This window comes from Palaemon carinicauda, chromosome 31 (genome assembly GCF_036898095.1).
Source record: "Palaemon carinicauda isolate YSFRI2023 chromosome 31, ASM3689809v2, whole genome shotgun sequence".
NCBI classification, from domain to species: domain Eukaryota; kingdom Metazoa; phylum Arthropoda; class Malacostraca; order Decapoda; family Palaemonidae; genus Palaemon; species Palaemon carinicauda.
In genome coordinates, this window is record NC_090755.1 from 79,340,643 (window position 1) to 79,368,404 (window position 27,762).

Sequence of the window (27,762 nt, forward strand, 5' to 3'; positions counted from 1 at the left end):
AACTAAAAAAATAAAAATAAAATAAAATTTTAGTTGCTGCAGAGCTTTGGGTCTAGATATAAAGAGAGTAGTTTTCAATTACTTACCTCGTGTGCAAATGTTTGTGACCATGGAGATTGTCTTGTGATTACGAAAAGTTTATATTAGAAACAAATCCATTGTTGAATATTGACATATGAATTTGACAGCTTGAATAAAATACGTTGTGGAACATAGCAAACGTCATATACAAATAAGTTTACGTGAAAGAGAAGGAGCTCTGTTGTGTACTTTTTTGCAGACATGATACGATTTAAAAAAATGTAATTAGTCGCCTGCCTGACAGGTTTTCGGGCCTCCTAGAAATGTATGGTAAGACATTTATTTCTATGTGATGCTGTTTACTGTCCATGAGATAAAACATATATTACTATACTTGTTTGCCGTATATCAGAGAAGGTGCGTAGTGGGGGATAAAGTTCTGAAATTATTACGAAAAGATTTAAAAGTTAGTTCAGAGCTTATAAATTCAACACATTCAATTTATATTTCAGTTTTTTATTATCAACAATATTTTCCAATTTTATTAAGTATATGACAGGAATATGGATAACCTGCTGATCGGTGAGACCACACCACCAGTTTCGACTCTTCTACCAAAAGTTTGTTTTTAACACCATCTATGATACATAGTTATAGTTTTTCATTTTGAAAGATTTTAAACTTACATTTTATGCATTTTATCATCCATTGTGATTTTAGAATTGGCATTTTGTTATCACGTAGCGTATATAATTTTAATTTTGGTTGTCCCTACCACAACAACAGTGATTTAGAATTTTTATTCAGGCTTGCAGACGACAAGTTTGATATGCCAAGTTATTAGTTAAGACTCATGCAATACTTAGTGTATGTACTCTAATTTCAGATATTTGTGTGGACAAAATTATGCGTAGTAATCTATGTAACATACCCACCAGTAAGCATTGTTAAAAACATCAAGATAAAACTAAAAGATTAAGTGGAACATTGCTTGTGTTCGAAAATTTTCTTTCAGACCATACTGTGGACACAAAATTCCTAGATTTATTTTCATGGCAAGTTCAGGTTCAGGTTCAGGTTCTGGGGCGAGGCATAGCTTTTACAACGGCGCCTCTAACGTTTATCTTCTTGTACTGTTTTGTCTTTTCTTCCACATTAGGTTTAAAACTTCTTTTTTCTTTTCTATATTTGTTTCACTAAATAAAAATAATCCTACTATTTTCTTTAGGTTTTCGTCGTATGGTTGTTGTAGCTCAATTACTTCATTCCTTTCTTTTCTATATTCCTGACAAAATAACAAAAAAATTATCAAATCTTCCTCCTCATTTTCACAAAAATTACAGTTTATATTCCCCCCTTTGTGTCTATTTACAATATTTAGTTTTAACGTATTAGTTCTTGCTCTAAAAAATATCACTGAAGCAAATGTATTGTCATAAATTAACTCTTCTTTAATTTCTTTCTTCCACGTCCTATATATTTCTAAGCCCACTTTACTTTCTATTTCTTCTAGATCTCTCACTACCCATTCCCCAACTATGAAAGTTAATGTGTCCTGGGTACCAACACAGACAACACAGCTTGCATAAAGGTTTAACTTACCTAGCCTATAAAATGCATAAAAAAACTCATTTGATTGGCGATTCTAATTCCTCAGTTCTATGCTACTGCTTCTAAATTTCTCTACAGCAAAACAAATGCTCTGATTATCATAACGATTTAAAGAGGAACAATACCAAAAGATCATCTAAAATGAGAAGTGATACCAAAATCCGTTTGTTTACATTTTCCCATCGGGTGGAAAAGTCAGTCCAGTCAGTCAGTCAATGACAACTAATCTTTTTTTTTTTTTTGAAAGTCATCTGTTTTCTATAGATTTTGAGCTTGACAGATAATGACCGAACAGGCAGATCTCCGAAAATCACTAATGAAGAACCGCTTACCTCCCATGGGTCCACCAGGCTTGCCTGTGTAAGTATATTTTGCATATAAAAATCAGGGTAATATATCTTTGCATGTATGTAAACTATATATATATTTCCATCTGATCATCATTGCGGGTGCAAACCACTCATTTTTAGTTTCCCCAGCCCCCAATATAACCGTTATGCATATATGTTATTTGGGGCGTTGTTCAGAAATACCTTGATGCACAATGCTTATGAACACCCCCTTACCGTAGCTCCATTATTACAAGTGGGGGTGTGTATGTACAATAGCGTCCACGTGTGTGTTTGATGACGGCTGACTAAGAATACAGTAGTGTAAGGGGGCTCGCAGGGGGGCGATAGACCCCCGTTAGGTATTAGGTAAGGATACAACTTGTAGGATAGATTAGGGGGAAAGTTAAGTTTAGTTGGTATACATATTTTATGCTCGCAGGAGGAACTGCCCACTGATATACAAAGGCTCCTAAGCAGGGTATGAGGGCAAAGTAGTATTGTCATAGAACAACATGGGAAAAACTTTACCATTAAAGAAATATGTCATGTTTATATACAGAAAAACTCACGTTTCTTTGAAAATGACCTTTATTTCCGTCTCAAAAATAGTTAATAAGATATACTCTAATATATCCTACAGTAATGGGGGCCACCCAGTGTGAACCGGGGGTTTTGTGTTGGGGAAAATTTACAGGCAAATCAAGAAATAACGGTAAAACTAACCTTTTCTTCTCCATACATTATTCTCTGGGATGCATAATAAATCAACTAAAAATTACACAAAATATGGGGATCCTCTTCTCCTGAAATAATTATTTCACTCCTGTTTACATTTTACAAGTCAGAGGTAGCTGCTCCTGTTTGTGCATAGCTTGTTGCCTGATAATGACTTTATACTTCCTGCACAGTACCCATCCTTCCACTTTCTTCCTACCAAGGGAATTACTCCTGTTTGTTCATTTGTAAGGAGCTCTTCCTCCTTCCTTCCCCTATCATATGATAAAGTTTACTATATTTGGGCATGTATGTATGTTTGAGTGTGACATAGGCAGTTCTGTGACACACCCCATTTTCTTAGGACAACTTCTCAGTTCCTTTGTAGCTGTGTCACTTGTTGGGTGTACGTTATGGAGTCCATTGTAACAAAGTGTAATGGCTGCCATTATGACTATTGTGATAATATAGCCAAAATCCCGGTATAGGTACTTCTGGTGTAGTGAGTAATTTTTAAAAGGTTATTGTATCATCCCTCAAAGGTTAAAGTGCCCCAAGTACGATTCTGGTAAGCCCCTGGCTAGGTATGGGACCTGGGAAGGGGTGTCTGGGGCCTTACCCCATGGCTAGGTCTGTGACCAGGGAACTACTAGGTTAGGTTAGGTGGGTTTGTTAGATTCTGTGGCCTTTTACAAATTTCGAAAGTGTTAAATAATCACGTTTTGTCCGGTTTTCACACACCCAAAGTCCTTGGTTCCAACCTGTGTCCATCAGTTAGTGGGGTTCACAACATTAGAATGGTTTGTTTGCAGTGGAAATAAAGGTCTAATTTGTTGAAAGCACAATGTTTACTGTAGGAAAAGCTGTTTTTCCAATTAGAAACGTTATCTCATGTTGTTCTATAATTTTACCGGCAAAGTACCCATGATAAGTAAGTATTATGTCTAAAGTTGGGCTAAGGAGAATTGTGAGGTTTTCATGAGTTGGGTACAGTATAACTTAATGCGTGCACCTTTCAGAGATACATTAATATTTGAGTAGTAAAATAATTGTCTAAGGTCTGTTTATGTAGGTGGTAGATGCGAGGGGTAAAGTCCTCCCCCATGAGTAATTATGTGGCCTCATAGTTTGGATTTATATAAATGGAAATTCATTTGTGGCCACTCACAGGTAATGATTAGCCCAATGTTGGTGGAATGTCCTGTGAGAATCCTGATAAGTTTTACAGGGATACCGTAGAATGATTGTTTGTTCCTACATGGCATACAAACCCTCGTCCTTTAATGAGGAAGATTGATTCAGCACAAAGTGGAGACGGTTGTTAAAACTTGGATAACGAGTGGTTCTCTAGCTAGTGAAGGGTGAGGGAGATAGTCTCACCCCCCTTTCCCAGCCGGAATAGCCTTACGCTACTTTTGATTTGGCTGCTGTCAAGTACACATGTACTGCCAGCTCCTTATCAAACTTTTTGATTTTATTTTTCAATTGTAGGAAGTGAATGCATTATTGACTTGGTCTTATGGAAGTGAAACAGGATGTTCTTAGTTGTCCAAGGAAGGGTAGTTTTGGAACTGGATTATGAGAAAACCAGCTGTAGATGGACACTCCCTCTGGCATGGTGAAAGGCGTGGTGGTGCTGCAAGTGTCAGTGACTTTTGTGTCCCCCTCCCTGTCCAAAAGGACTGTGAAGGTATGTAAATTGGCTCCTATGCTGGCGGAAGTGGCGCTGGAACCAAGCGGTTTTGGGTGTAAGAAGGCTTCCAAGGCTTAAGTGCACATTGTGCCTGTGCCCAGGGTTACTCTAATCTCTGACCCAGTCCTTGTGTATCCCACCCCTTTCCCTGTGCCCGTCACTCTGACCTTTGTGCCTGTCACTCCAACCCTTGTGCCTTAGGGTATAGGGCCAGTATTACCTGGTCCCTCTTAGTCTGTGGTTGTGCCCCCAACCCTGCTCATGGCTGGATCACAGGCCCTGTTAGTGGTCCTTTCCTCTCCCCGTGATAGTGTGTCCCTATTGTTGTGGCTCCTCTTGGAGTAACCTAAGTGAATTCTCACCCCGGGATGTGGCCAAGCCTGCGGGATCAGGATTTGGAAAGAACCTTGCGCCTGCTCTGAGACAGCGATTGGCACTGCCCGCAACATCTTTTTGAAAAGAGCTGTGCATGCACAGCCTTATCTATCCCCCAGCATGGTCCTTTTAGAAGGTTGGTGGTGGGGAGAGGGGAGGAAAAGGGAAATGTCGATGCTGGCTTTCCTCCTTTCTCACTGCCGAGAGTATGGGGCTGCCTGTCTCGCCAATGGGCGAATTGGCAGAGACATGGGATTGAGCCTTGGGTAGTGAGTGGCCTTCAGGACAGTTACTTGCTACCTTTTCAGGACTGCTGGCCCCCTTTATCTCGGTTACCTATTGAGTTCCCGCTAAATCATCCAACATCACTCAAACCCTTATGTTGGAGGAGAACATACTTGAGTTCTTTGAGATGAGTCTCTGGGCATCTACAGTTGGCTTTTGGTGGAGAAGGCTACTGGAGGCTGGACACTGGTCAACAACCTCTCTTCTTTGAACAAGTATGTTCATTGAACGAGGTTCAGAATGGAAGCAGTACAATCTTTGCTGTCTTCCGTCAGAGGAGGAGACTTCATGCTTTTAGTGGATCTGAAGGATGCATACTTTCAAGTGCCTGTACCAATTGAAGACTCTGTGGCTGAAAATGTGTACAGCTCCTCAGGTATTCACACTGTTGTTCACCTTGATAGCCACTTGGACACACTCGCTAGTGATATGTCCATTGATATATCTCGACAATTAGATGATCCTGGCCTCCTTGGAGAGGCAACTGTTACAGTATGCAGATCGGATTCTCACTTTTTTGCCATAATCTGGGGATCGTGATAAACTGGGAGAAGTTGAAACTTTTACCCAAGCAGAGGTTGAAGTACAGTACTTGGCTGTGCTGATAGACACATCAGCAGCAAGAGTTTTCAGCACTCGATCAAATCAGTTGACAGAACTCAACTACCCCACCCCTCTCAGTCCTGAACTGAAGGTCAAAACCAAAGTCATTGACAGGAGGGTGGGCTGGGCTACTCTCCCACTTGCACCTCTTGTCTTTAGCAAATTCATTGTGCCTTCTATCTTGCACTGAAGACATCCTCTATTTTAAAGGATTTGGTTATGTATAGCGAGGAAAAATACATGTTACTTTTTAAATTTATTATATTTCTCCTGTAAAGTAGAAGGAATTCAGACTTTGCCCTTAGCTCTGAGTTATTATTTCAGAAAGGGGACTTTTTTTTTCTTAGATTAGACTGCTTTAAACCAAATCCAGTACTTTGACAGAAATGAATTACTAGGTACTAATACTGTAAGACATTTAAAAAAAATGTAAAATTTGGCAGTAAATTATTTTACATGGGCCTTTGCATAAACTGTCTAGTACAATACTTAAAAAAACACATGTAACATAATCTCTTTTTGTTGATTTCCTTATTTGGTCTGGAAAAGTTTCCTATACTGTACATATGTATATAGAATGGTTCTCTACTATATTACAGGATGGGTCGAGGTATCCGCGGACGTGGTTCAGGTGGCTCGATGGGTGCTAGAAGAGATTACAATCCTGTGTCATGGAATCAATATTGGGATACTTGTGAAGCTGTCAAGATAGACTCTGATGATGTTTTCCAAGTGTACAGACGCGGAACGAGTGGTCCATTATTGCTACTGCTTCACGGTGGAGGGTATTCTGCACTGACGTGGTCTCTTTTTGCGGTCTGTTTCATTCAAACTGTTTATATGCCTTTTCTTGACATTGTAATGACTTATATGATTCATTGTTGGGATTTATATGTTATGTACAGTATTGATATTTGATATTGCTTTGTTCCTAAGTGAAATACAAACCATCGTCGTTTAGGTAGTGAATATGTTTTCAGGACAAGCTGGACGGCTGTTAAATCATTTTAATGAGCTTTTAAGTGTCATGTGGGAGCAAGAGCAAGGTGCCCTGCCCCTTTACCTGTCAAAGTCTCTTCACTTATGTTTTCAACAGCATCAAGTACAGATGTACTGATGCACCCTTGATCAAACTTTTCTTTTTATTTCAGGAAGTGAATGCTGGTTGTTGATTGTTATAATGTGAAGGAAGACACTTGATTATGGGAGGGTGTACTTGTTAAACCAGCTGTAGATCCACACACTCTGTGCTCTTGCTAGGGGCATGAGTGTAGGTCATGGCCTCTTTTGCTGTGTCAAGTGTATGCTTTAAGAGAGAGGAAGAGAGCTTTGCTGCTGCTTTCTGCTGATGGAGTGTGTCTTCTATCACTGCTCCTGTGCTTACACCCCTGGTTCAATCTCCAGAGAGTATGCATCAGTAGCAAGGAGCCTTCGGACCTACATCAGCGTGCTTTGAAGTTCTGGTGACGTGTTGGGGTTCCTCCAGTGTTCTCCGCACCCCATCGGAGGTTGGCAGTTCTCAGTTTGTGCTATCGTTGAGGATGAGTGTAACCTAAGGAAGGTTTTGGCATCCATAGGTCTTTCAGGTAGATTACCTAGTGCCCATGTCTCCTTTGTTGATGCCAGTGGTGAAGGGCGTGGTAAGCGTGTCCCCAGAGTCAGTATCTACTATAATGTCTGCTGTGGTTCTCTGTCCCTAGGAGCTCCAGGATCGAAAGGAAGTTCCTCCGGTGATGACGGGGCTTCCCCATACATCTACCCTGACCTAGTAACCCCTGCTCCCCTTCTCTTGTGCTTTATCCAGACCCTTGTGCCTTGGGTGTCTGGGGCTTACACTCTTCTGTAAGTGTGACTACCCCTCCCCATGGCAGTGTTCCCCAGTATTGTGGTTCCTGTTGGAGCAACTCGTGTGGTTTCTTCCCTTGGGGAAGCTTCATTGTCTGGCTTTCTCAAACTGTGAATCTCCTGCTTGGAGAGCCTGAGGAATAGATTGGAAAGAGGAAGAAATGTGCACATTCTTCTTCCTCTTCCAACTCCTCTTCCTTGTGAACCTCTTCGACTTCTGACTCTGTTCACTTCTTCCGAGATGGAAAAGTTGAGGAAGTCCAGTCAGCTTTAGTCATAGGAAGGGGCTCCTTTTGACACAACCTCTCTTGGGAGGGGTTGACGGCTCCCAAGTAGCTATTGAACCTGCAGGAAGGGAGCCACAGGTATTTGTATCTGTCCCCCACGGCTGATGTGGGAGGTTGGTGCTGTGACGTTCAAACCTGGGTTTGGATCCCTGGCTACCCTGGTAGCCAAGTGCAGTTGATGTTACAGTCCTCTGTTTCAGCTCCCCATGCGTGGGGCCGCAGCTCAGGTCCCGGTCTACCTCAGTAGCCAGCTATGAGAGATGTTTTAGCTCTGTGTTTCTGTTTGGAACACAATCTCTTTTTGACTTAAGGAGTGGTTCTATAATATATACCCCTCAATTACTGAAAGAGTCTAAGTACCAACTAGGACCAAAACTCAAAGGTAGATTCTAGGCCCCTCCCATGCCTCCATGAGGAATCTTTCTGTCTGTCAGGTGTTGAAAGTTGGGGTGTGTATACACCAGACCACCTTTACAGCCTTTATTCTACAGGAGTACACACAAGTCGCTTGATGCCTTTGTTATTGCTCTTTTGGTAGCTGCTCAAGTAGTGGTGCAGCTTTCCCAGATCCCTTATTGGGCACTAAGCATCTTGTTTATAGTGACATATAGATATGCCATATATTCCCGTGTACTGAATAGACAACCGTCAAATCCTAGAAATCACCCCTACAAATTAGCAGTTGTCTTATGCTACCATTCTAGAAATCAAGCCTTAAATTCAAAGTGATGGTTTTTGGTGAGCTAGCCTTGCCATCTGTGTGATAATAACTGATATACAGGAAATGTTTCATTTATGAATTAAATTGATAGTAAAGGAGATAAAACCATTTTTACCTTATGTTATTGACAAATTTTCATTATGAATACTGTAGCGTATTCAAAGAATAATTCTCCGTCAATGAAATCAACTTTTTTATATACAATTTCAGCTGAGAAAATATAAACATTATCAGCTGATTTTGTCAGTGGATTTTGAGCGACCGCTACTGAACATATTTGCACACATAAATAACAAGAAGTGTTCTTAGTATAGTTTACAAACTTTTTCAAACCTCTTGTAATACCAATACACAATAGAGCAACACAGATTTCATACAGTTTGCTAAAAGCTATTACAGTAGTATCATTAGTTATCATCGCTTGGATGTGTAAATGTATTTTTTCAATTTCTTCATTGTGATTGGTGATGAAATGTAAACTAAACAAAAGTTTTCCTTTTTAGAGATGTGTAGGGAAAACATGTTATAGAATCAGCTTTGTTATTTGGTTTATTTTAAATTTCTGAGTACTGTACAGTATATAGTAAGTAAAACAACATTTGTAGTAATATCTTTACATAACCAATATTTAATAAGATTCCTGTTGTTATAAAAGCTAGTCTAAACACAGATGGAATTTTAAATTAACAGTTCATTTTCTACTACAGATATGAGATAAATTCATTAAAATTTGCCCTAATTTATACCTTGTCTTATCTAAGGTTGTATTTTATACATTGAAATATATGGTCAATCTGGAATGGAGGCAGAATGACTGGCTCATCACCTCCATTCTCTCTGCCCCTCTCTTGGAGATGAAATGGTTGAAGCATTACTTGCTGGATATGACTTGATGCTGATAAACTACCCTTATGAACTCCATTCTTTAGAACATACAGAATTTCTCCTTGGTGGAATATATACCAACCCTTTGGTCATCATATACCAGGTATATTTTTCTTGACTACTATCTCCTTTGGGAGAAGGAATCTCTCCTTTGACCATGTACCAATCTTCTGGTACAGGCTATGCCCTATCAGCCTGTTCATCTCAATAATATGTGGCCAGGAGGTTTCTGGAGTTATCTCTGCTCCCATATGGGACCAGGTAGATTGACATTTCCGGGGAAGAAGAACCTACCAGTTTGGTTCTAGAGGGACTTCGGGACCAGGTAGATTGACATTTCCAGGGAAGAAGAACCTACCAGTTTGGTTCTAGGGGGACTTCCAACCCACCAAGCAGTGAGTCTCCCTACCTAAAGGACAATGTTTTGTATTTTTCCTAGGAACAAATCACAAATTTTTAAAGTAATATGTATTTTTCCTAGCTTTACAAAGCTATACAATTCTGAGCCGAAATGTTATAAGTGAAAAGTCTTTGACAGGAAAGGGAGCAGGGTTCCTCATCCATGCTCTTACTTGTTAAATTGATTCAACAGCCATCCAATTTACACTGAAAACATATTCCCAACCTAATTAATTTAGGTTTGCATACCTAGGAAAAATACAAATTAGTTTAAAAATTTGTGATATCTTATTTTTTTCCACTGAGATACAGATTACATAAATTCTTTTAAAAAGCAACATGTGAAATATATATTTAAAGCATTCATTTCAGAAATTTAATTATGTTTCCACAATTCAATAGGAATCGGTGAGTGAAATGGTTGAGTGCCAAGTGATGGCTTTTGATCAACGTGGGCATGGTGACACTCGCACAGTGAATGACTGCGATCTCTCAGCTGACACACTTGTAGGGTATGTTGACATTCTATACCTTTTCATAATTTTAACCAATCTATGCTAGTATACACAAATGTAAAGTTGATATGTTAATTTATAATACTTTAGTGAAACCATAGCTCCTATAATAGTTACTTTTCAATATTAATCTTACCCGATGATCATGTAGCTGTCAACTCTGTTGCCCGACAGAAAAATCTAAGGTCGGGATACGCCAGCGATCGCTATACAGGTGGGGGTGTACACAACAGCGCCATCTGTCGAGTAGGTACTCAGGTACTTCTTGTCAACAAGAACTCAATTTTTCCTCTGTCGTGCCACCGGCAAGACCTACTTGGATACGCTGTTGTTTCTGGAGTTGTTTTTCACGATTTTGGTGATGTATTCGCTCTAGATTTTAGCTTTCGCTATTCAGGAACTTTTATCATTAGCTTATCAAGCTTTTTGATTAGATTTGGATTAATTGTTAATGAACTTTGCTAGATTTTGGATTTCCCCCTTGGCTAATTCAAGAATTCAAGATGTCTGACCATTCCCAAGTCCCTAAGTACAGGCAGTGTAGCGTTAGGGCTTGTTCTAGGCGTCTTCCGAAGGCCTCCATAGATCCTCACACCGTTTGTTCCAATTGTAGGGGTAAAACCTGTCAATTGGAAGATCGATGTGAGGAATGCGCTGGGCTTTCGGAATTCGATTTTAACGAATTCCTAAAGAATGCACGTAGGCTAGAGAAGGATAGGATCAGGAGGAGTTCTTCTCGCTCGTTTGATTTTTCCTCTCCCCATGCCCCTCAACCTTTTCCTTCCCCTGTAGTGGTGACTCCCGACCCTGCTACTAGTGCTCAGCCCTCCATGGCGGACATGATGCGTGCCATTCAGGCTCTTGGTGACAGAGTGGAGTCATTAGCTAATGACCGGAATCAACTTTTGGCCGATGTCAAAGAGTTGAAAGCGCAAAGTGCAGTGGGAAGTGTAGTGAGTGCAAGTGAAGTGAAAAGTGTCAGTGTCAGTGTTGCGCATGAGGGTACATCTGTTCGTGCCAGTCGTCCTCCCAGTCCGGGACCTCTTGCAAGCTCCCAAGTCCAGGGGAGAAGCAATGTCGAAGGACCAAAGGGTTCGACAGGCCTTGATCAGGGTACGGATGTACCCTCGGTGGTTGCGGACGTATCTGTCAGAGATCGTCCCATCCACAAACAGACGAGTGAGCCCCCTCATTCCTCGTCTGTGGAAGAAGTTTCTAGGAAGAAACGTTGGACCAAGGTCTCACGACCTCTCAAGCGTAAGGTCCCTTCCGAGCGAGTCCAACGGCCCAGGTGTAGCCACTGGGTCAGTTCGGACTCGCCGCAGTCTTCCGAAGACTGCACACCTCCCAAGAGAGGTAGAGTGGTTCCGCAGCAGGCAACCACTCCGTCTGTTGCCGCACCAACCACGGTAGACCCTAAGTGGTCCATGCTGCAGACTATGATGTCTCAGCTTGCTTCCTTCATGCAGGAGTATCGTGCTGAGAAGGTTGACACTGCACCTGTTAACCTACAACCTGCCACGGTTGTGCGCTCAGCAGATACTGCGGCTGCCTGCTCCCACACTCCACCTGTGAGAGCTCCACCACCGATGCGCAGTCGACCCTGCCAGACGCATGTTCATGCTGCACCCTCCGTTGACATGCGTGAGCTACCGCATCAGCAGTGGGAAGGTGCTGTCAAGCTGCCGTGTTTTGACGCAATGCGGCATGCTCCGCAACCCACGGCAGTCCCTCCCACGCACCAGCACTCCGCTTTTGTTGTTGCCAGCTCGCAGACTGACCAGCAGCGGCATGATGTTGGATCCGGAGCAGCTACGCATGCACCCGTGCTGCCGGATTCAGCCGTTCAGCTTTCTGCTCCACCTTTGCCACTTCCTCCTCAGCATTCGGATGATGGAGTATCTGATGACGACGAAGCTGCGCATTTGGACGATCCGCACTCCGACATTGAAGAACCCAAGTCTACGCCTCCCTCCTTAGACTTTAGGAAAGTCCTTGCACTGTTTAGGGAACTGTATCCGGAACAGTTTGTGTCTGCAACCCCGCGCTCACCTCCCTCCGAGTTCGCTTTAGGCATGCAGTCAGCAGCTCCTGCCTTCACGAAACTCGTACTCGCGCGCTCATCCAAGAGAGCTTTGAGGGTACTGGGAGAGTGGTTGCAGTCCAAGAAGCAACTGGGGAAGACTGCTTTCATCTTTCCGCCTACCAAGCTTGCTTCCAAATCTAGCGTCTGGTATGCCACGGGAGAGGAACCAGGCTTGGGAGTTCCTGCCTCTGCCCAGGGCGACTTCTCAAGTCTGGTTGACTCTCCCCGCAGGCTGGCTATGAGACGTTCTAAGATTTGCTGGTCCTTTTCTGACATGGACCATCTGTTGAAGGGAGTTTTTCGTGCTTTTGAGATCTTCAACTTCCTCGACTGGTGTTTGGGAGCCTTAAGCAGAAAGACTTCCCCTTCGGATAAGGACTCTGCCATGCTTATCATGTCTAGCATGGACAAAGCCATTCGGGATGGGTCTGGTGAGCTTGCGGCTTCGTATGTGTCTGGAGTGCTTAAGAAGAGAGATCATCTTTGCTCCTTCTTGTCTGCGGGGATCACACCATGCCAGAAGTCGGAGTTGATGTTTGCTCCGCTTTCCAAGTGTCTCTTTCCGGAAGAGCTGATCAAGGGGATTGCTGCCTCGTTGATCCAGAAGGATACCCATGACCTGGTGGCTTCTTCCGCACGTAAAGTCTCTTTACCTTCCGTGCCTAGACCTAGGATGGACACACCAGCATCTAGGTTCATCCCGCCCTTTCGTGGCAGAACCTCCAGCAGAGGAGGTACCCGTGCCGACAGTCATCGTGGCAAAAAGAAGAAGGGTTCCAAGTCCTCAAAAGGCAGAATCTGACTGCCTTCCTCTCCAGACAGCAGTGGGAGCCAGGCTCAAGAACTACTGGCAGGCTTGGGAGAGCAGAGGTGCAGATGCTCAGTCTGTGAAGTTGCTAAGAGAGGGGTACAGGATTCCGTTCTGGCGCAATCCCCCTCTAGCAACTACTCCCATCAACCTCTCTCCCAACTACAAGGAGGAGGACAAGAGGCTAGCCTTGCAGCAAGAGGTGTCTCTCTTGCTACAAAAGGGAGCGGTAGTCATAGTCCGGGACCATCAATCCCCGGGCTTCTACAACCGTCTCTTCCTGGTAGCGAAGAAGACAGGAGGCTGGAGACCGGTGCTGGACGTCAGTGCTCTCAATGCTTTTGTCACCAAGCAGACGTTCACAATGGAGACGACGAAGTCGGTGCTAGCATCGGTCAGGAAGGAAGACTGGATGGTCTCGTTGGACCTAAAAGACGCGTACTTTCATGTCCCCGTCCATCCAGACTCCCAACCTTTCCTAAGGTTCGTCTTTGGAAAGGTCGTGTACCAGTTCCAAGCCCTGTGCTTTGGCCTAAGCACGGCACCTCTTGTGTTTACCAAACTGATGAGGAATATTGCCAAATTCCTTCACTTGGCAGACATCAGAGCCTCCCTCTATTTGGACGACTGGCTTTTAAGAGCTCCGTCAAGTCGTCGCTGTCTGGAGAATCTCAGATGGACTATGGATCTGACCAAGGAGTTGGGTCTCCTGGTCAATATAGAGAAGTCCCAACTCGTCCCATCCCAAACCATTGTCTATCTAGGTATGGAGATTCAGAGTCGAGCTTTTCGGGCTTTTCCGTCGGCCCCCAGGATCAGTCAAGCCCAAGAATGCATCCAGAGCATGCTGAGAAGGAACCGATGTTCAGTCAGGCAGTGGATGAGCCTAACAGGGACACTTTCATCGCTGGCCCAGTTCATCGAGTTAGGGAGACTCCACCTCCGCCCCCTTCAGTATCATCTAGCTGCTCACTGGAAAAAGGACATGACGCTAGAAGCGGTCTCAGTTCCAATATCCGAAGAGATGAGGTCTGCACTGACGTGGTGGAAGAACAGCATTCTTCTCAAGGAAGGTCTACCATTGGCTGTTCAGACCCCCGACCAACTTCTCTTCTCGGACGCATCGGACACGGGCTGGGGTGCGACACTGGACGGACGGGAATGCTCGGGCACGTGGAATCAGGAGCAAAGAACACTTCACATCAACTGCAAGGAGCTATTGGCAGTTCATCTGGCCTTGAGAAACTTCAAGTCCCTCCTTCTAGGCAAGGTGGTGGAGGTGAACTCCGACAACACTACAGCCTTGGCGTACATCTCCAAGCAAGGAGGGACTCATTCGAGGAAGTTGTTCGAGATCGCAAGGGACCTCCTCACTTGGTCAAGAGATCGAAAGATCTCGCTGGTAACGAGGTTCATTCAAGGCGACATGAATGTCATGGCAGATCGCCTCAGCCGGAAGGGTCAGGTCATCCCCACAGAGTGGACCCTTCACAAGAATGTTTGCAGCAGACTATGGGCCCTGTGGGGACAGCCCACCATAGATCTATTCGCTACCTCGATGACCAAGAGGCTCCCGATTTATTGTTCACCGATTCCGGACCCAGCAGCAGTTCACGTAGATGCCTTTCTTCTGGATTGGTCCCATCTAGACCTGTATGCGTTCCCTCCGTTCAAGATTGTCAACAAGGTACTGCACAAGTTCGCCTCTCACGAAGGGACACGGTTGACGTTGGTTGCTCCCCTCTGGCCCGCGAGAGAATGGTTCACCGAGGTACTGCAATGGCTAGTGGACGTTCCCAGGACTCTTCCTCTAAGAGTGGACCTTCTGCGTCAGCCGCACGTAAAGAAGGTACACCCAAGCCTCCACGCTCTTCGTCTGACTGCCTTCAGACTATCGAAAGACTCTCAAGAGCTAGAGGCTTTTCGAAGGAGGCAGCCAGAGCGATTGCCAGAGCAAGGAGGACATCCACTCTCAAGGTCTACCAGTCAAAATGGGAAGTATTCCGAAGCTGGTGCAAGGCGAATGCAGTTTCCTCAACCAGTACCTCTGTAACGCAGATAGCTGACTTCCTTTTACATCTAAGGAATGTAAGATCCCTATCAGCTCCTACGATCAAAGGTTACAGAAGCATGTTGGCAGCAGTCTTCCGCCACAGAGGCTTAGATCTTTCCACCAACAAAGATCTACAGGACCTCCTTAAGTCTTTTGAGACCTCAAAGGAGCGTCGGTTAGCCACACCAGGCTGGAACCTAGACGTGGTTTTAAGGTTCCTGATGTCAGCAAGGTTCGAACCGTTTCAATCAGCCTCTTTTAAGGATCTCACATTAAAGACTCTTTTCCTCGTTTGCTTGGCAACAGCTAAAAGAGTCAGTGAGATTCACGCCTTCAGCAGGAACATAGGTTTTACATCTGAAACGGCTACATGTTCCTTGCAGCTTGGTTTTTTTAGCTAAAAACGAGCTTCCTTCTCGTCCTTGGCCCAAGTCGTTCGAGATCCCAAGCCTGTCCAACTTGGTTGGTAACGAACTAGAGAGAGTACTTTGCCCAGTAAGAGCTCTTAAGTACTATTTAAGACGTACAAAGCCATTACGAGGACAATCAGAAGCTTTATGGTGTTCTATCAAGAAACCTGCTTTACCGATGTCTAAGAACGCAGTTTCTTATTACATCAGGCTTTTGATTAGAGAGGCCCATTCTCATCTGAAGGAAGAAGACCATGCTTTGCTGAAGGTAAGGACACATGAAGTTAGAGCTGTCGCTACTTCAGTGGCCTTCAAACAGAACCGTTCTCTGCAGAGTGTTATGGATGCAACCTATTGGAGAAGCAAGTCAGTGTTCGCATCATTTTACCTCAAAGATGTCCAGTCTCTTTACGAGAACTGCTACACCCTGGGACCATTCGTAGCAGCGAGTGCAGTAGTAGGTGAGGGCTCAACCACTACATTCCCATAATCCCATAACCTTTTTTAATCTTTCTCTTGAAATGCTTTTTATTGTTGTTTTTTGGGTTGTACGGAAGGCTAAGAAGCCTTCCGCATCCTGGTTGATTTGGCGGGTGGTCAAATTCTTTCTTGAGAAGCGCCTAGATTAGAGGTTGTGATGAGGTCCTTTAGTATGGGTTGCAGCCCTTCATACTTCAGCACCTAGGAGTCGCTCAGCATCCTAAGAGGATCGCTAGGCTCAGTAAGGAAGACGTACTTAAAAAGGCAGAGTAATGGTTCAAGTCGACTTCCTTACCAGGTACTTATTTATTTTATGTTTGTTATTTTGAATAACTGCTAAAATGAAATACGGGATACTTAGCTTCTAATGTTAACATGTATGCTGGTCTCCACCCACCCCCCTGGGTGTGAATCAGCTACATGATCATCGGGTAAGATTAATATTGAAAAATGTTATTTTCCTTAGTAAAATAAATTTTTGAATATACTTACCCGATGATCATGAATTTAAGGACCCTCCCTTCCTCCCCATAGAGAACCAGTGGACCGAGGAGAAAATTGAGTTCTTGTTGACAAGAAGTACCTGAGTACCTACTCGACAGATGGCGCTGTTGTGTACACCCCCACCTGTATAGCGATCGCTGGCGTATCCCGACCTTAGATTTTTCTGTCGGGCAACAGAGTTGACAGCTACATGATCATCGGGTAAGTATATTCAAAAATTTATTTTACTAAGGAAAATAACATATTAGTGTAATTAAGAAGAAGTGTTCCAATTAAAGTTAAAGCATGATGTTATTGGTGGAGTGTTAGCAATTTCTGTTTTGTCTGAGAATATTATGAACTTGTGGCACTCACTCTTTGTCATTTAGGTTTTGTATCTTCAGTTCTCTTTTATTATGTCGTAGGAAAAGTTGGATGTGCTGTTATTGATATGCATTAGATATTCCCATTCAATTTATGTTTGGGAGAATTTTGTGGAGCCCGTGAGAAACAATGCACAGGTAAGGCAAAGACAGCAAAAAAGGATTCAATAAAAAAGTAATTCCACAGAATAGAATGGCCACAATGTATTATTGGACATATTTAATGGATTCTATAAGACAGAAATGCTTTTGAGCAACAGTTAGAAATACCATAAGCTAGGCAGAAAATCTGGGGTCTAGGCTTATTCTAGGGTTTTGAAGGACTGGAATTAAAATCTTTCAGTAATGGCAAAAAGTATACAGTAGAGTTAGCCATCTAAGGGGTGCCAAACACTAGTTGTTACTTTATGTTTGCTTTTATATGTCTGCTCTTTGAAAGAGATCATTATGTCAAAGATGACATCTAGGAAGACTGTGTAGGGGTGATTTTCAAGTTCTTTGTCACCCCTTATGATCTTTAGCTTTTTGTCTGTTGTGTTTTAGGACTGGGCAGATATCCAATATTATCCCAGTCCCAAAGCACTGTCATGACTTCCAATCACTGGTTTAGGAAGTTTCAAAGTTTCTGTTCTTTGCAATTTTCAGTGATGTTGGACGTGTCCTGGAGGCAGTTTATGGAATGCGACAACCAACGTGTATTATCATAGGACACAGTATGGGTGGAGCAATTGCTGTGCACACTGCTTATAACAATAATGTCGCAGGTATGTAAGAATATCACAACTAATATTATTAATGATTCTTCAAAGATTTTAACCTTTTACCCCCCAGGCTATTTGGAACTTTCCAACCCTTAACCCCCATGGGTAATTTTTTTTCAAGCACATTTTGCAGTATATTTTTTTAAATTGCTCTAACAGCCTTAATTTTCATCATAGAGAGATCAGGTTGGTCTCATTCTCTTGAAAAATGCCTGAAGTTTCTAAAAAAATTATCAAAAATATGCAAAAAAAATTTTAAATAGCAGTTTTTTGCAAGGACGTACCGGTATGTCCATGGGGGTAAAGGGATGAGTTTTGTGAAACGTACCAGTACGTCCTTTGGGGGTAAAAGGGTTAATGGGGCTCCAGTGAGATGTCAAATACTAGTGATAGGAGTAGAATTGCAAGGTAATAAGGTGTTTAAAGAAAATTATGCACTTAATTACTAGTAATTGGAGTATATAAAAATAGTTTTTAATGCTTAAATGGGTTATATATTTTCTGGTACAATACAGTACTGTACTCATTAGTTGTAAGGTTCCACTCATTAGTACATTTTTAAGATCTAATTTACTTCAAATTACCTTTTGCAGACGTATGTTATGATTTTCCTATGCTGACATTATGTTTTACAAAAGCAAGTGGGAAATATTATATTTAAGAAATGTATATAAGTAAAAACAGTGATATTTTTATTTATACTGAAAACATTACTTAGAAAATAAGAGGAGTTATTTGATGTATGAAATTCAAGATTTTTTAAAATGTATTTTTCAATATTAAACTTAGCCGGTGATTATATAAGCTGCAGCTCTGCTGCTCGACAGAAAACTCTACGTTCAAAATCCGCCAGCGATCGCCATGCAGGTAGGGGGTGTACATCAACAGCGCCATCTGTCGGGCAGGTACTCAGTACTCAATGTAAACACAGAACTCAATTTTCTCTCTGTCGTGCTACCGGCAAGACCTACTAATTCGCTGTTGCTAACTGGATTGGTTTTCACATCTTTTTGGTGAAGTACACATTTCTGGTTTTGAGCTTTCGCTTTGCAGGCTTTATCTTCAATACATCCTTGCATTCTTTTGTTGATATCGGATTATTTGTTGATGACTTTGGCTAGTTTTTGAATTCCCCACTTGACTTATTCAAAATGGCTGACCCTTCTCAAGTCCCTAAATTCAGGAAGTGTAATGCTAGGGACTGCTCAAGGCGTCTTCCGAAGGCCTCTATCGATCCTCACACCGTTTGTTCCAATTGTCGGGATAAAACCTGCCAATTGGAAGATCGATGTGAGGAATGCGTTGGGCTTTCGGAATTCGATTTTATCGAATTCCTTAAATATACACGTAGGCTAGAGAGAGATAGAGTCAGGAGAAGTTCGTCTCGCTCCGTTGAATTTTCCTCTCCTCATGCCCCACAACCTATTCCTTCCCCTGTAGTGGTTGCTCCTGATCCCCCTTCTAGCACTCAAGAACCTTCGATGGCAGATATGATGCGTGCCATCCAAGCTCTGGGTGAGAGAGTCGAGTCCTTGGCTAGTGACCGCAACCAGCTCATGGCAGACGTCAAGGAGCTGAAGTGTAAGAGTGCAGTGGGTGATAAAGTGAGTGATAGTGTTGTGGATAGTGTTGCGCTTGAGGGTTCGTCTGTTCGTGCCTGTCGTCCTCCCAGTCCGGGACCTCTTGCAAGCTCCCAAGCCCAGGGGAGAAGCAATGTCGTACGACCAAAGGGTTTGAGAGGCTTTAATCAGCGAACAGACGTTCCCTCCGTGGTTTCGGGCGTATCTACCCAAGATCGCCCCACCCACACAAAGACGAGAGAGCCCATTTATTCCTCGTCTGCGGAAGAGGTTTCTCGTAAGAAACCATGGACCAAGGTCTCGCGGCCTCTTAAGCGCAAGTCGGTCCCTTCCGCTCAAGTCCAACGGCCCAGTTGTAGCCACTGGGTCAGTTCGGACTCGCTGCAGTCTTCCGACGACTGCTCACCTCCTAAGAGAGGCAAAGCGGTACCGCATCAGGCAGTCACACCATCTGTTGCCGCACCTGCTCCTGTAGACCCTAAGTGGTCTTTGCTGCAGACCATGCAGGCTCAGTTAATGTCATTGATGCAGGACTTTCGTGCGGAGAAGGTTGACGCTGCACCAACCTCTAGCCTACAACCACCCACGGTTGTGCGTCCTGTGGACGCTGAGGCAACCTTCGGCCGCACTCCAGCTGAGAGAGTCCCGCCACCCATGCGCTGCCAGCCGCATGTTGACGTTCAGCGACGCACGGAACCTTCCGTTGACGTTCGCGAGGTACAACAACAGTCTAAGTTGTTTTGTTTTGACGCGGTGCGTCAACCTCCGCAACCCCTTGTGGTTACCTCTGCTCGCCCACATCAGACTACACAGTCTGGAGTAGACGCTATGCGTCCCCGCGCTGCTATGGTTGTTGCCAGTTCACAGACTGGGCAACAGTTCCATGACGTTGCGTCCGGTTCAGTCACGCGTGCACCCGTGCTGCCGGACTCAGCTGTCCAGCCGATTCCTACTCCTTTGCCGCTTCCTCCTCAGTTCTCAGATGATGGACTCTCTGATGATGACGACGCGGCCCACATTGATAACCCACATACGGACCTTGACGAACCCAAGACCACGCAACCCTCTTTGGACTTTAGAAAAGTTCTTGCTCTGTTCAAAGAGATGTATCCGGACCAGTTTGTGTCTGCGGCTCCACGCTCCCCTCCATCAGAGTTTGCTTCAGGTACGCAGTCATCCGCGCCTGCCTTTACGAAACTCGTCCTCGCCCGCTCGTCCAAGAGAGCTTTACGGGTTTTAGGAGACTGGATGCAGTCCAAAAAGGACCTAGGGAAGACAGCGTTTTCGTTTCCCCCTGCGAGACTCTCTTCCAGATCGAGCGTCTGGTATGCCACGGGAAAAGTTTTCGGCTTGGGAGTTCCTGCCTCTGCCCAGGGCGACTTCTCAAGCCTGGTAGACTCTCCCCGCAGGCTAGCCATGAGACGCTCTAAGATATGCTGGTCTCCTACGGACTTAGACCATCTGTTGAAAGGAGTGTTTAGAGCCTTCGAGGTCTTTAACTTTTTGGACTGGTGTCTGGGAGCTTTGAGCAGGAAGATCTCCCCGTCTGACAAGGAATCTTCCTTGTTCATAATGTCCTGCATGGACAAGGCCATACGAGACGGATCTAGTGAACTTGCGGCTTCGTTCGTATCCGGGGTCCTCAAGAAACGGGAGAACCTTTGCTCTTTCCTGTCAGCTGGAGTAACACCATGTCAGAGATCTGAACTCCTTTTTGCTCCCCTCTCAAAGTGCCTTTTTCCAGAGGACTTGATTAAGGAGATTGCTGCCTCTTTGATTCAGAAGGACACCCATGACCTGGTTGCGTCCTCTGCCCGCAAAGCCACCCCTTTGCCTTCCGTGTCAAGACCCAGGATGGACACTCCAGCGTCCAGATTCATTCCGCCCTTTCGTGGCAGAGCCTCCAGCAGAGGAGGTGCTCGTGCCAAAGGGAGACGTGGGAAGAAGAAAGGTACCAAGTCCTTTAAAGGCAGAGTCTGACTGCCTCCTTCTTCAGACAGCAGTGGGAGCCAGACTCAAGAACTTCTGGCAGACCTGGGAGGCAAGAGGCGCAGATGCACAATCTGTGAAGCTGCTCAGAGAAGGGTACAAGATCCCGTTTGTCCGCAAACCCCCTCTAGCAACGTGTCCCATCGATCTCTCTCCCAGGTACAGAGAGGAAGACAAGAGACGAGCTTTGAAGCAGGAGGTGTCTCTCTTACTAGAAAAGGGAGCGGTAGTCAAAGTCCGGGACCATCAATCCCCGGGCTTCTACAACCGTCTCTTCTTAGTGGTAAAGAAGACAGGAGGGTGGAGGCCGGTGCTAGACGTCAGTGCGCTGAATGTCTTTGTCACAAAGCAGACGTTCGCCATGGAGACCACAAAGTCTGTTCTAGCAGCGGTCAGAAAGGAAGACTGGATGGTCTCTTTAGACCTAAGGGACGCATACTTTCACGTCCCCATCCACCCAGACTCCCAACCTTTTCTGAGATTCGTTTACGAAAAGGTTGTCTACCAATTTCAAGCCCTGTGCTTTGGCCTAAGCACAGCTCCTCTTGTGTTTACGAGGCTGATGAGGAATATAGCCAAATTCCTTCATTTAGCGGACATCAGAGCCTCCCTCTATTTGGACGACTGGCTTCTAAGAGCCTCTTCCAGTCGTCGCTGTCTGGAGAATCTAAAGTGGACTCTAGATCTGATCAAGGAATTGGGTCTCCTGGTCAATATAGAAAAGTCTCAACTGGTCCCATCCCAAACTATTGTGTATTTAGGGATGGAGATTCACAGTCAAGCTTTTCGGGCTTTTCCGTCGGCCCCCAGAACAAGTCAAGCCCAGGTATGCATCCAGAACATGCTGAAGAGGGAACGATGTTCAGTCAGACAGTGGATGAGTCTGATAGGGACGCTATCATCCCTGGAACAGTTCGTTTCGTTAGGGAGACTACACCTCCGTCCCCTTCAATTTCACCTAGCTGTTTACTGGAAAAAGGACAAGACGCTAGAAGCGGTCTCGATCCCCATTTCCGAGAAGATGAAGTCGTCCCTGACTTGGTGGAAGGACAGTATCAGCCTCAGAGAGGGTCTGCCCCTGGCTGTTCAGACCCCCAACCACGTTCTCTTCTCGGACGCATCGGACACGGGCTGGGGTGCGACTTTAGACGGTCGGGAATGCTCGGGAACTTGGAACTCGCATCAAAGAACGTTACATATCAACTGCAAGGAGCTACTGGCAGTTCATCTGGCCTTGAAAAGCTTCAAGTCCCTCCTTCAAGGCAAAGTGGTGGAGGTGAACTCGGACAACACCACGGCTTAGGCGTACATCTCCAAGCAAGGAGGGACCCATTCTATGACGTTGTACGAGATCGCAAGGGACCTCCTCACCTGGTCAAAAGATCTAAACCTTTCACTAGTAACGAGGTTCATCCAAGGCCACTTGAATGTCATGGCAGATTGCCTCAGTCGGAAGGGACAAATCATTCCAACAGAATGGACCCTACACAAGGATGTGTGCAAGAGACTGTGGGCCACATGGGGCCAGCCTACCATAGATCTCTTCGCAACCTCGTTGACCAAGAGGCTCCCAATATATTGCTCACCAATCCCGGACCCAGCAGCAGTTCATATAGATGCCTTTCTACTGGATTGGTCACATCTAGACCTTTATGCATTTCCCCCGTTCAAGATTGTCAACAAGGTACTGCAGAAGTTCGCCTCTCACGAAGGGACAAGGTTGACGTTAGTTGCTCCCCTCTGGCCCGTGAGAGAATGGTTCACCGAGGTACTTCAATGGCTGGTGGACGTTCCCAGAACTCTTCCTCTAAGGGTGGACCTTCTACGTCAGCCACACGTAAAGAAGGTACACCAAGGCCTCCACGCTCTTCGTCTGACTGCCTTCAGACTATCGAAAGACTCACTAGAGCTAGAGGCTTTTCGAAGGAGGCAGCCAGGGCGATTGCTAGAGCAAGGAGGACATCCACTCTTAGAGTCTACCAGTCGAAGTGGAAAGTCTTCCGAAACTGGTGCAAGTCAGTATCAGTATCCTTGACCAGTACCTCTGTAACCCAAATAGCTGACTTCCTATTATACCTGAGGAAAGAAAGATCTCTTTCAGCTCCCACGATCAAAGGTTACAGAAGCATGTTGGCATCAGTCTTCCGTCACAGAGGCTTAGATCTTTCCAACAACAAAGATCTACAGGACCTCCTTAAGTCTTTTGAGACCACGAAGGAGCGTCGTTTGGCTACACCTGGTTGGAATTTAGACGTGGTACTAAGATTCCTTATGTCAGAAAGGTTCGAGCCGCTACAATCAGCCTCCTTTAAAGATCTCACTTTAAAGACTCTTTTCCTGGTTTGCTTGGCCACAGCTAAAAGAGTCAGTGAGATTCACGCCTTCAGCAGGAACATCGGATTTTCATTTGAAACGGCTACATGTTCTTTACAGCTTGGTTTTCTAGCCAAAAACGAGCTACCTTCTCGTCCTTGGCCGAAATCGTTCGATATTCCAAGCCTTTCAAATATGGTTGGAAATGAACTAGAAAGAGTCTTATGCCCTGTTAGAGCTCTTAAGTTCTATTTAAAACGAACTAAACCTTTACGAGGACAGTCAGAGTGAGGAAGACCAAGCTTTGCTGAAGGTAAGGACACATGAAGTTAGAGCTGTCGCAACTTCAGTGGCCTTTAAACAAAATAGATCTCTGCAGAGTATAATGGACGCAACCTATTGGAGAAGCAAATCAGTGTTCGCGTCTTTTTATCTTAAAGATATCCAGTCTCTTTACGAGAACTGCTACACCCTGGGACCATTCGTAGCAGCGAGTGCAGTAGTGGGTGAGGGCTCAACCACTACATTCCCCTAATTCCATAACCTTTTTAATCTTTCTCTTGAAATGTTTTTTATTGTTGTTTTTGGGTTTTCCGGAAGGCTAAGAAGCCTTTCGCATCCTGGTTGATTTGGCGGGTGGTCAAATTCTTTTCTTGAGAAGCGCCTAGATTAGAGGTTTTGATGAGGTCCTGTAGTATGGGTTGCAACCCTTGATACTTCAGCTCCTAGGGGTCGCTCAGCATCCTAAGAGGATCGCGAGGCTCCGTAAGGAAGACGTACTTAAAAAGGCAGAGTAATTGTTCAAGTCGACTTCCTTACCAGGTACTTATTTATTTTATGTTTGTTATTTTGAATAACTGCTAAAATGAAATAAAAAATCCTTAGCTCATAATAATGTAAACAATTATTGCTGGTCTCTACCCAACCCCCTGGGTGTGATTCAGCTTATATAATCACCGGCTAAGTTTAATATTGAAAAATTTTATTTTTATAATAAAATAAATTTTTGAATATACTTACCCGGTGATTATATATTAAAGGACCCTCCCTTCCTCCCCAATAGAGACCCAGTGGACCGAGGAGAAAATTGAGTTCTGTGTTTACATTGAGTACTGAGTACCTGCCCGACAGATGGCGCTGTTGATGTACACCACCTACCTGCATGGCGATCGCTGGCGGATTTTGAACGTAGAGTTTTCTGTCGAGCAGCAGAGCTGCAGCTTATATAATCACCGGGTAAGTATATTCAAAAATTTATTTTATTATAAAAATAACATTTCTATATCAACATAACCTTAGTCATATTTGGATTTGGATTTCCTTTACTATCTTTATCAATATATTTTTTTTTCATTTTCCAAAAAATATAGCAGTATTGTTACCCTTGCAACAATTGAGATACCATTGACAGAAATAATTCATTGGTGTAAAATTTGTGGCAAGTTTCATTAATGATAGGCTGCAAGTTTTAAAATTATTCAGCTTTGATATGGCTGGAAAACCAGCATTATATAAATGAAAGGCACAATAAAGAGAGTAATCAATAAAAAAACCTAGCTAAGTTTATGATTTTATTTTCTGAAAATTAGGTTTGGTTTGATCCGAGAATCTAAAAGCTTTGAGAAATTTCTTATGAGCTTAGTATCTTGTTATTTTAAGTAATTCACTGTCTCTTTATCAGTAGCCATTTTTTAAAAATACTGTATTGGTTTCATTGTAAAGTTCAAGTCATGGTTGAGAAATGTTCAAATTGTTCTCTAATTAAGAATCATTGAAAGGTTTGTCATTTGTTTTTGTGAAACAGTTTCATAAAAGAAATGTGAAGAATTGAATATAGAGAACTTCAAACAGACCATGAATTCAAGTAATGTATACTGTATACCCACCATAAAGTACATAGTAAGTTTTGAAAAGTGATAAGGGTTTTTTTCCCAGGTTTGGCGGCCATTGTTGTGATTGATGTCGTAGAAGGGACTGCTATGGATAACTTGAGTTCCATGCAAACTTTTCTCCGTAGCAGGCCACAGAGCTTTAATTCTCTTCAGAATGCTATTGAATGGAGGTAATTAGATTAATTTAATTTTTTATATGATAAAAGAAATGTTTTTTATATGATTCTGATGGTCAGGAAGCCATCCAGAATGAAATTACTGGAAGTTTTATTTACTTGAGGAAATTACTAACAATGTATGCATAGTTTTAGCCTGCCTTGCCATTTGGAACAGCTTATCTGTATCTGACATAGTGAAATTCTTGCTTTAAATCCTGAAAATAATTAGTATTTTTCTCTAGCATATGAACTGACATATCCTGAATAAAGCATTTCATTATGCTAAGCATCAAATATTCGTAATTTTCAGTGTACGATCTGGTCAAACTCGGAATGCTGCAGCTGCAAGAGTGTCTATGCCTGGCCAAGTTAAAAAGTAAGTTTTTTTACTTTTCCTAGTTGTTAGGCGAGTACTGTAAACAGAGCAGTGCATACATATACATTGCAGAAGCTGTGCCGTATGAACAAGATCTATGGTTATACTTGAGATTTTAGGTTGTTTATTCAGTTACAATCTTAATTTGTTCCGTAACTGGAAAACAAACCACGCCATCTAGTAGGGGTATTACTTTCGGCGTAGCTGAAATGACGAGCCATTAATTTTTAATGAGAGTTAACTACCCACACCGCTAGTTAGCGGGGGTAGGGAGGGTAGCTTGCTACCGCTCCCCATCAAAAACCTGTGATTGAGCTCACTTTGCTCGCGGCTCGGATGGTGAACGGATGTTGCTGCTCTTCATCCTCGCCGACAGTTGGCAGCCATTAATGCTTTTTGCTTTTTCTTTTCTCTTAGTCTGTGTGTGTGAAGTTGGCTTCTGCGACCATGCGCACCTACGCTGGACTCCCCGACCGCCCCTGTGGAACATTCATGTCGGCGGTCGAGACCGATCCTCGTGCCTTTTGTCCTTCTTGCAGGAGCCACCGGTGTGATAGTGTCAATAAGTGTAGTGAGTGTAGAGAGTGGTCTTCCTCCCAGTGGAAGAGGTTTTCGCGACGGCGGAAGAAGAAGTCCAAGCGGGATGTTTCTCCTTTGAAGGTCGCTTCGAAGGAAGAAAAACCCAAGGCCTCTTCTTCCGTTGCCCAAACCTCCTCCGAAGCTCCTACTCGGTCGGTCTCTTTTGAGAGACCGTCGAGTAGTAGCGTAGACGGAATTATTTCTGTCCGACCTCGGGTCTCGAGAGATGACGTTGCTTCCCCCAGCGAAGCAGCACCACCTCTCCCCCGGGGGAGGCCGGGTCACTAACTTCACCTTTTCAGATTTGGTCCTCCTTGGGGCTCACGGGTTTGCTCTCCAAGGAGGTTTTGCTTGATTACATCCGCCAGGGTGCTTCTGTCAAGCATTCGTTGTCACTGTTAGAGGTAGATCCCCTGACATTTGTCGAAATTGTTGTGTCAGAGGTGTCTCATGCAGCGTTACCCTTCTCCTCTGCCACTCCAGACTCTACGGTAGCTGACGGCTTAGTTTCTCCCGTTCCTGACCATCCTCCGAGGGGGAAACTAAGTTCATCATCAGTCTCTCTTGCTAGTGTTTCTTTCCCCCTCGGGGGAGTTCACTTACAGAGACTCCTCTTTGGAGGACTGCTGACGGTCAGCTTGCTGATACAACGGCCCCCATAGGGCGCATCCATCAGAAGGCTCTTCTTCCTCTTCGCCTTAGAGGTCTTTCTTCACCTGCGGTGAGGAGGCGCTTCTTTGGTTCAACGTCGTCTATGCAGTCCCCCCGCAGAGGAGCCTCTAGACCGATCGTCCATCACTGCACTCGCAACCAGTCTTGTGACTTCGGTCCAGAACCTCTCTGCAGATCGTTTGCGATTTCCTTTGGTGGATGGTCGTCCTTTTAAAGGACACGTCTACCATCCACCCGACAGACCTGCCGACCTTCCATCACTGTTCCTGCTTGGGCCTAACAAGGCTCCTCCTGAGCAGCGCGCCAATGTACCGCGACCACGCGCCCACGCAACCTGACCAGCGCTCACTAGCAGCTCGTCAGGCTCCAACACTGCGGCGCACCACCCATCTTGCTCGCCCTTACATATGGCAACAACCTCACACGCTTACGCGCCAATATACACCAATGCGC

General features: G+C 44.3%; 1 protein-coding gene across 1 annotated transcript in view; it reads left to right on the forward strand.

Moving 5' to 3' along the window:
• Nucleotides 1-1,788: 1,788 nt before the first annotated feature.
• The window catches only part of LOC137624559 (protein phosphatase methylesterase 1), a 48,807-nt gene continuing 22,833 nt past the window's right edge, over nucleotides 1,789-27,762 (forward strand). The window contains exons 1-6 of the mRNA XM_068355460.1: nucleotides 1,789-1,992; nucleotides 6,234-6,450; nucleotides 10,174-10,283; nucleotides 17,635-17,753; nucleotides 25,568-25,694; nucleotides 25,993-26,058. Coding sequence (XP_068211561.1) covers nucleotides 1,916-1,992; nucleotides 6,234-6,450; nucleotides 10,174-10,283; nucleotides 17,635-17,753; nucleotides 25,568-25,694; nucleotides 25,993-26,058 — 716 coding nt within the window. The 5' untranslated portion in view covers nucleotides 1,789-1,915. The remainder of the gene's footprint in view (nucleotides 1,993-6,233; nucleotides 6,451-10,173; nucleotides 10,284-17,634; nucleotides 17,754-25,567; nucleotides 25,695-25,992; nucleotides 26,059-27,762) is intronic.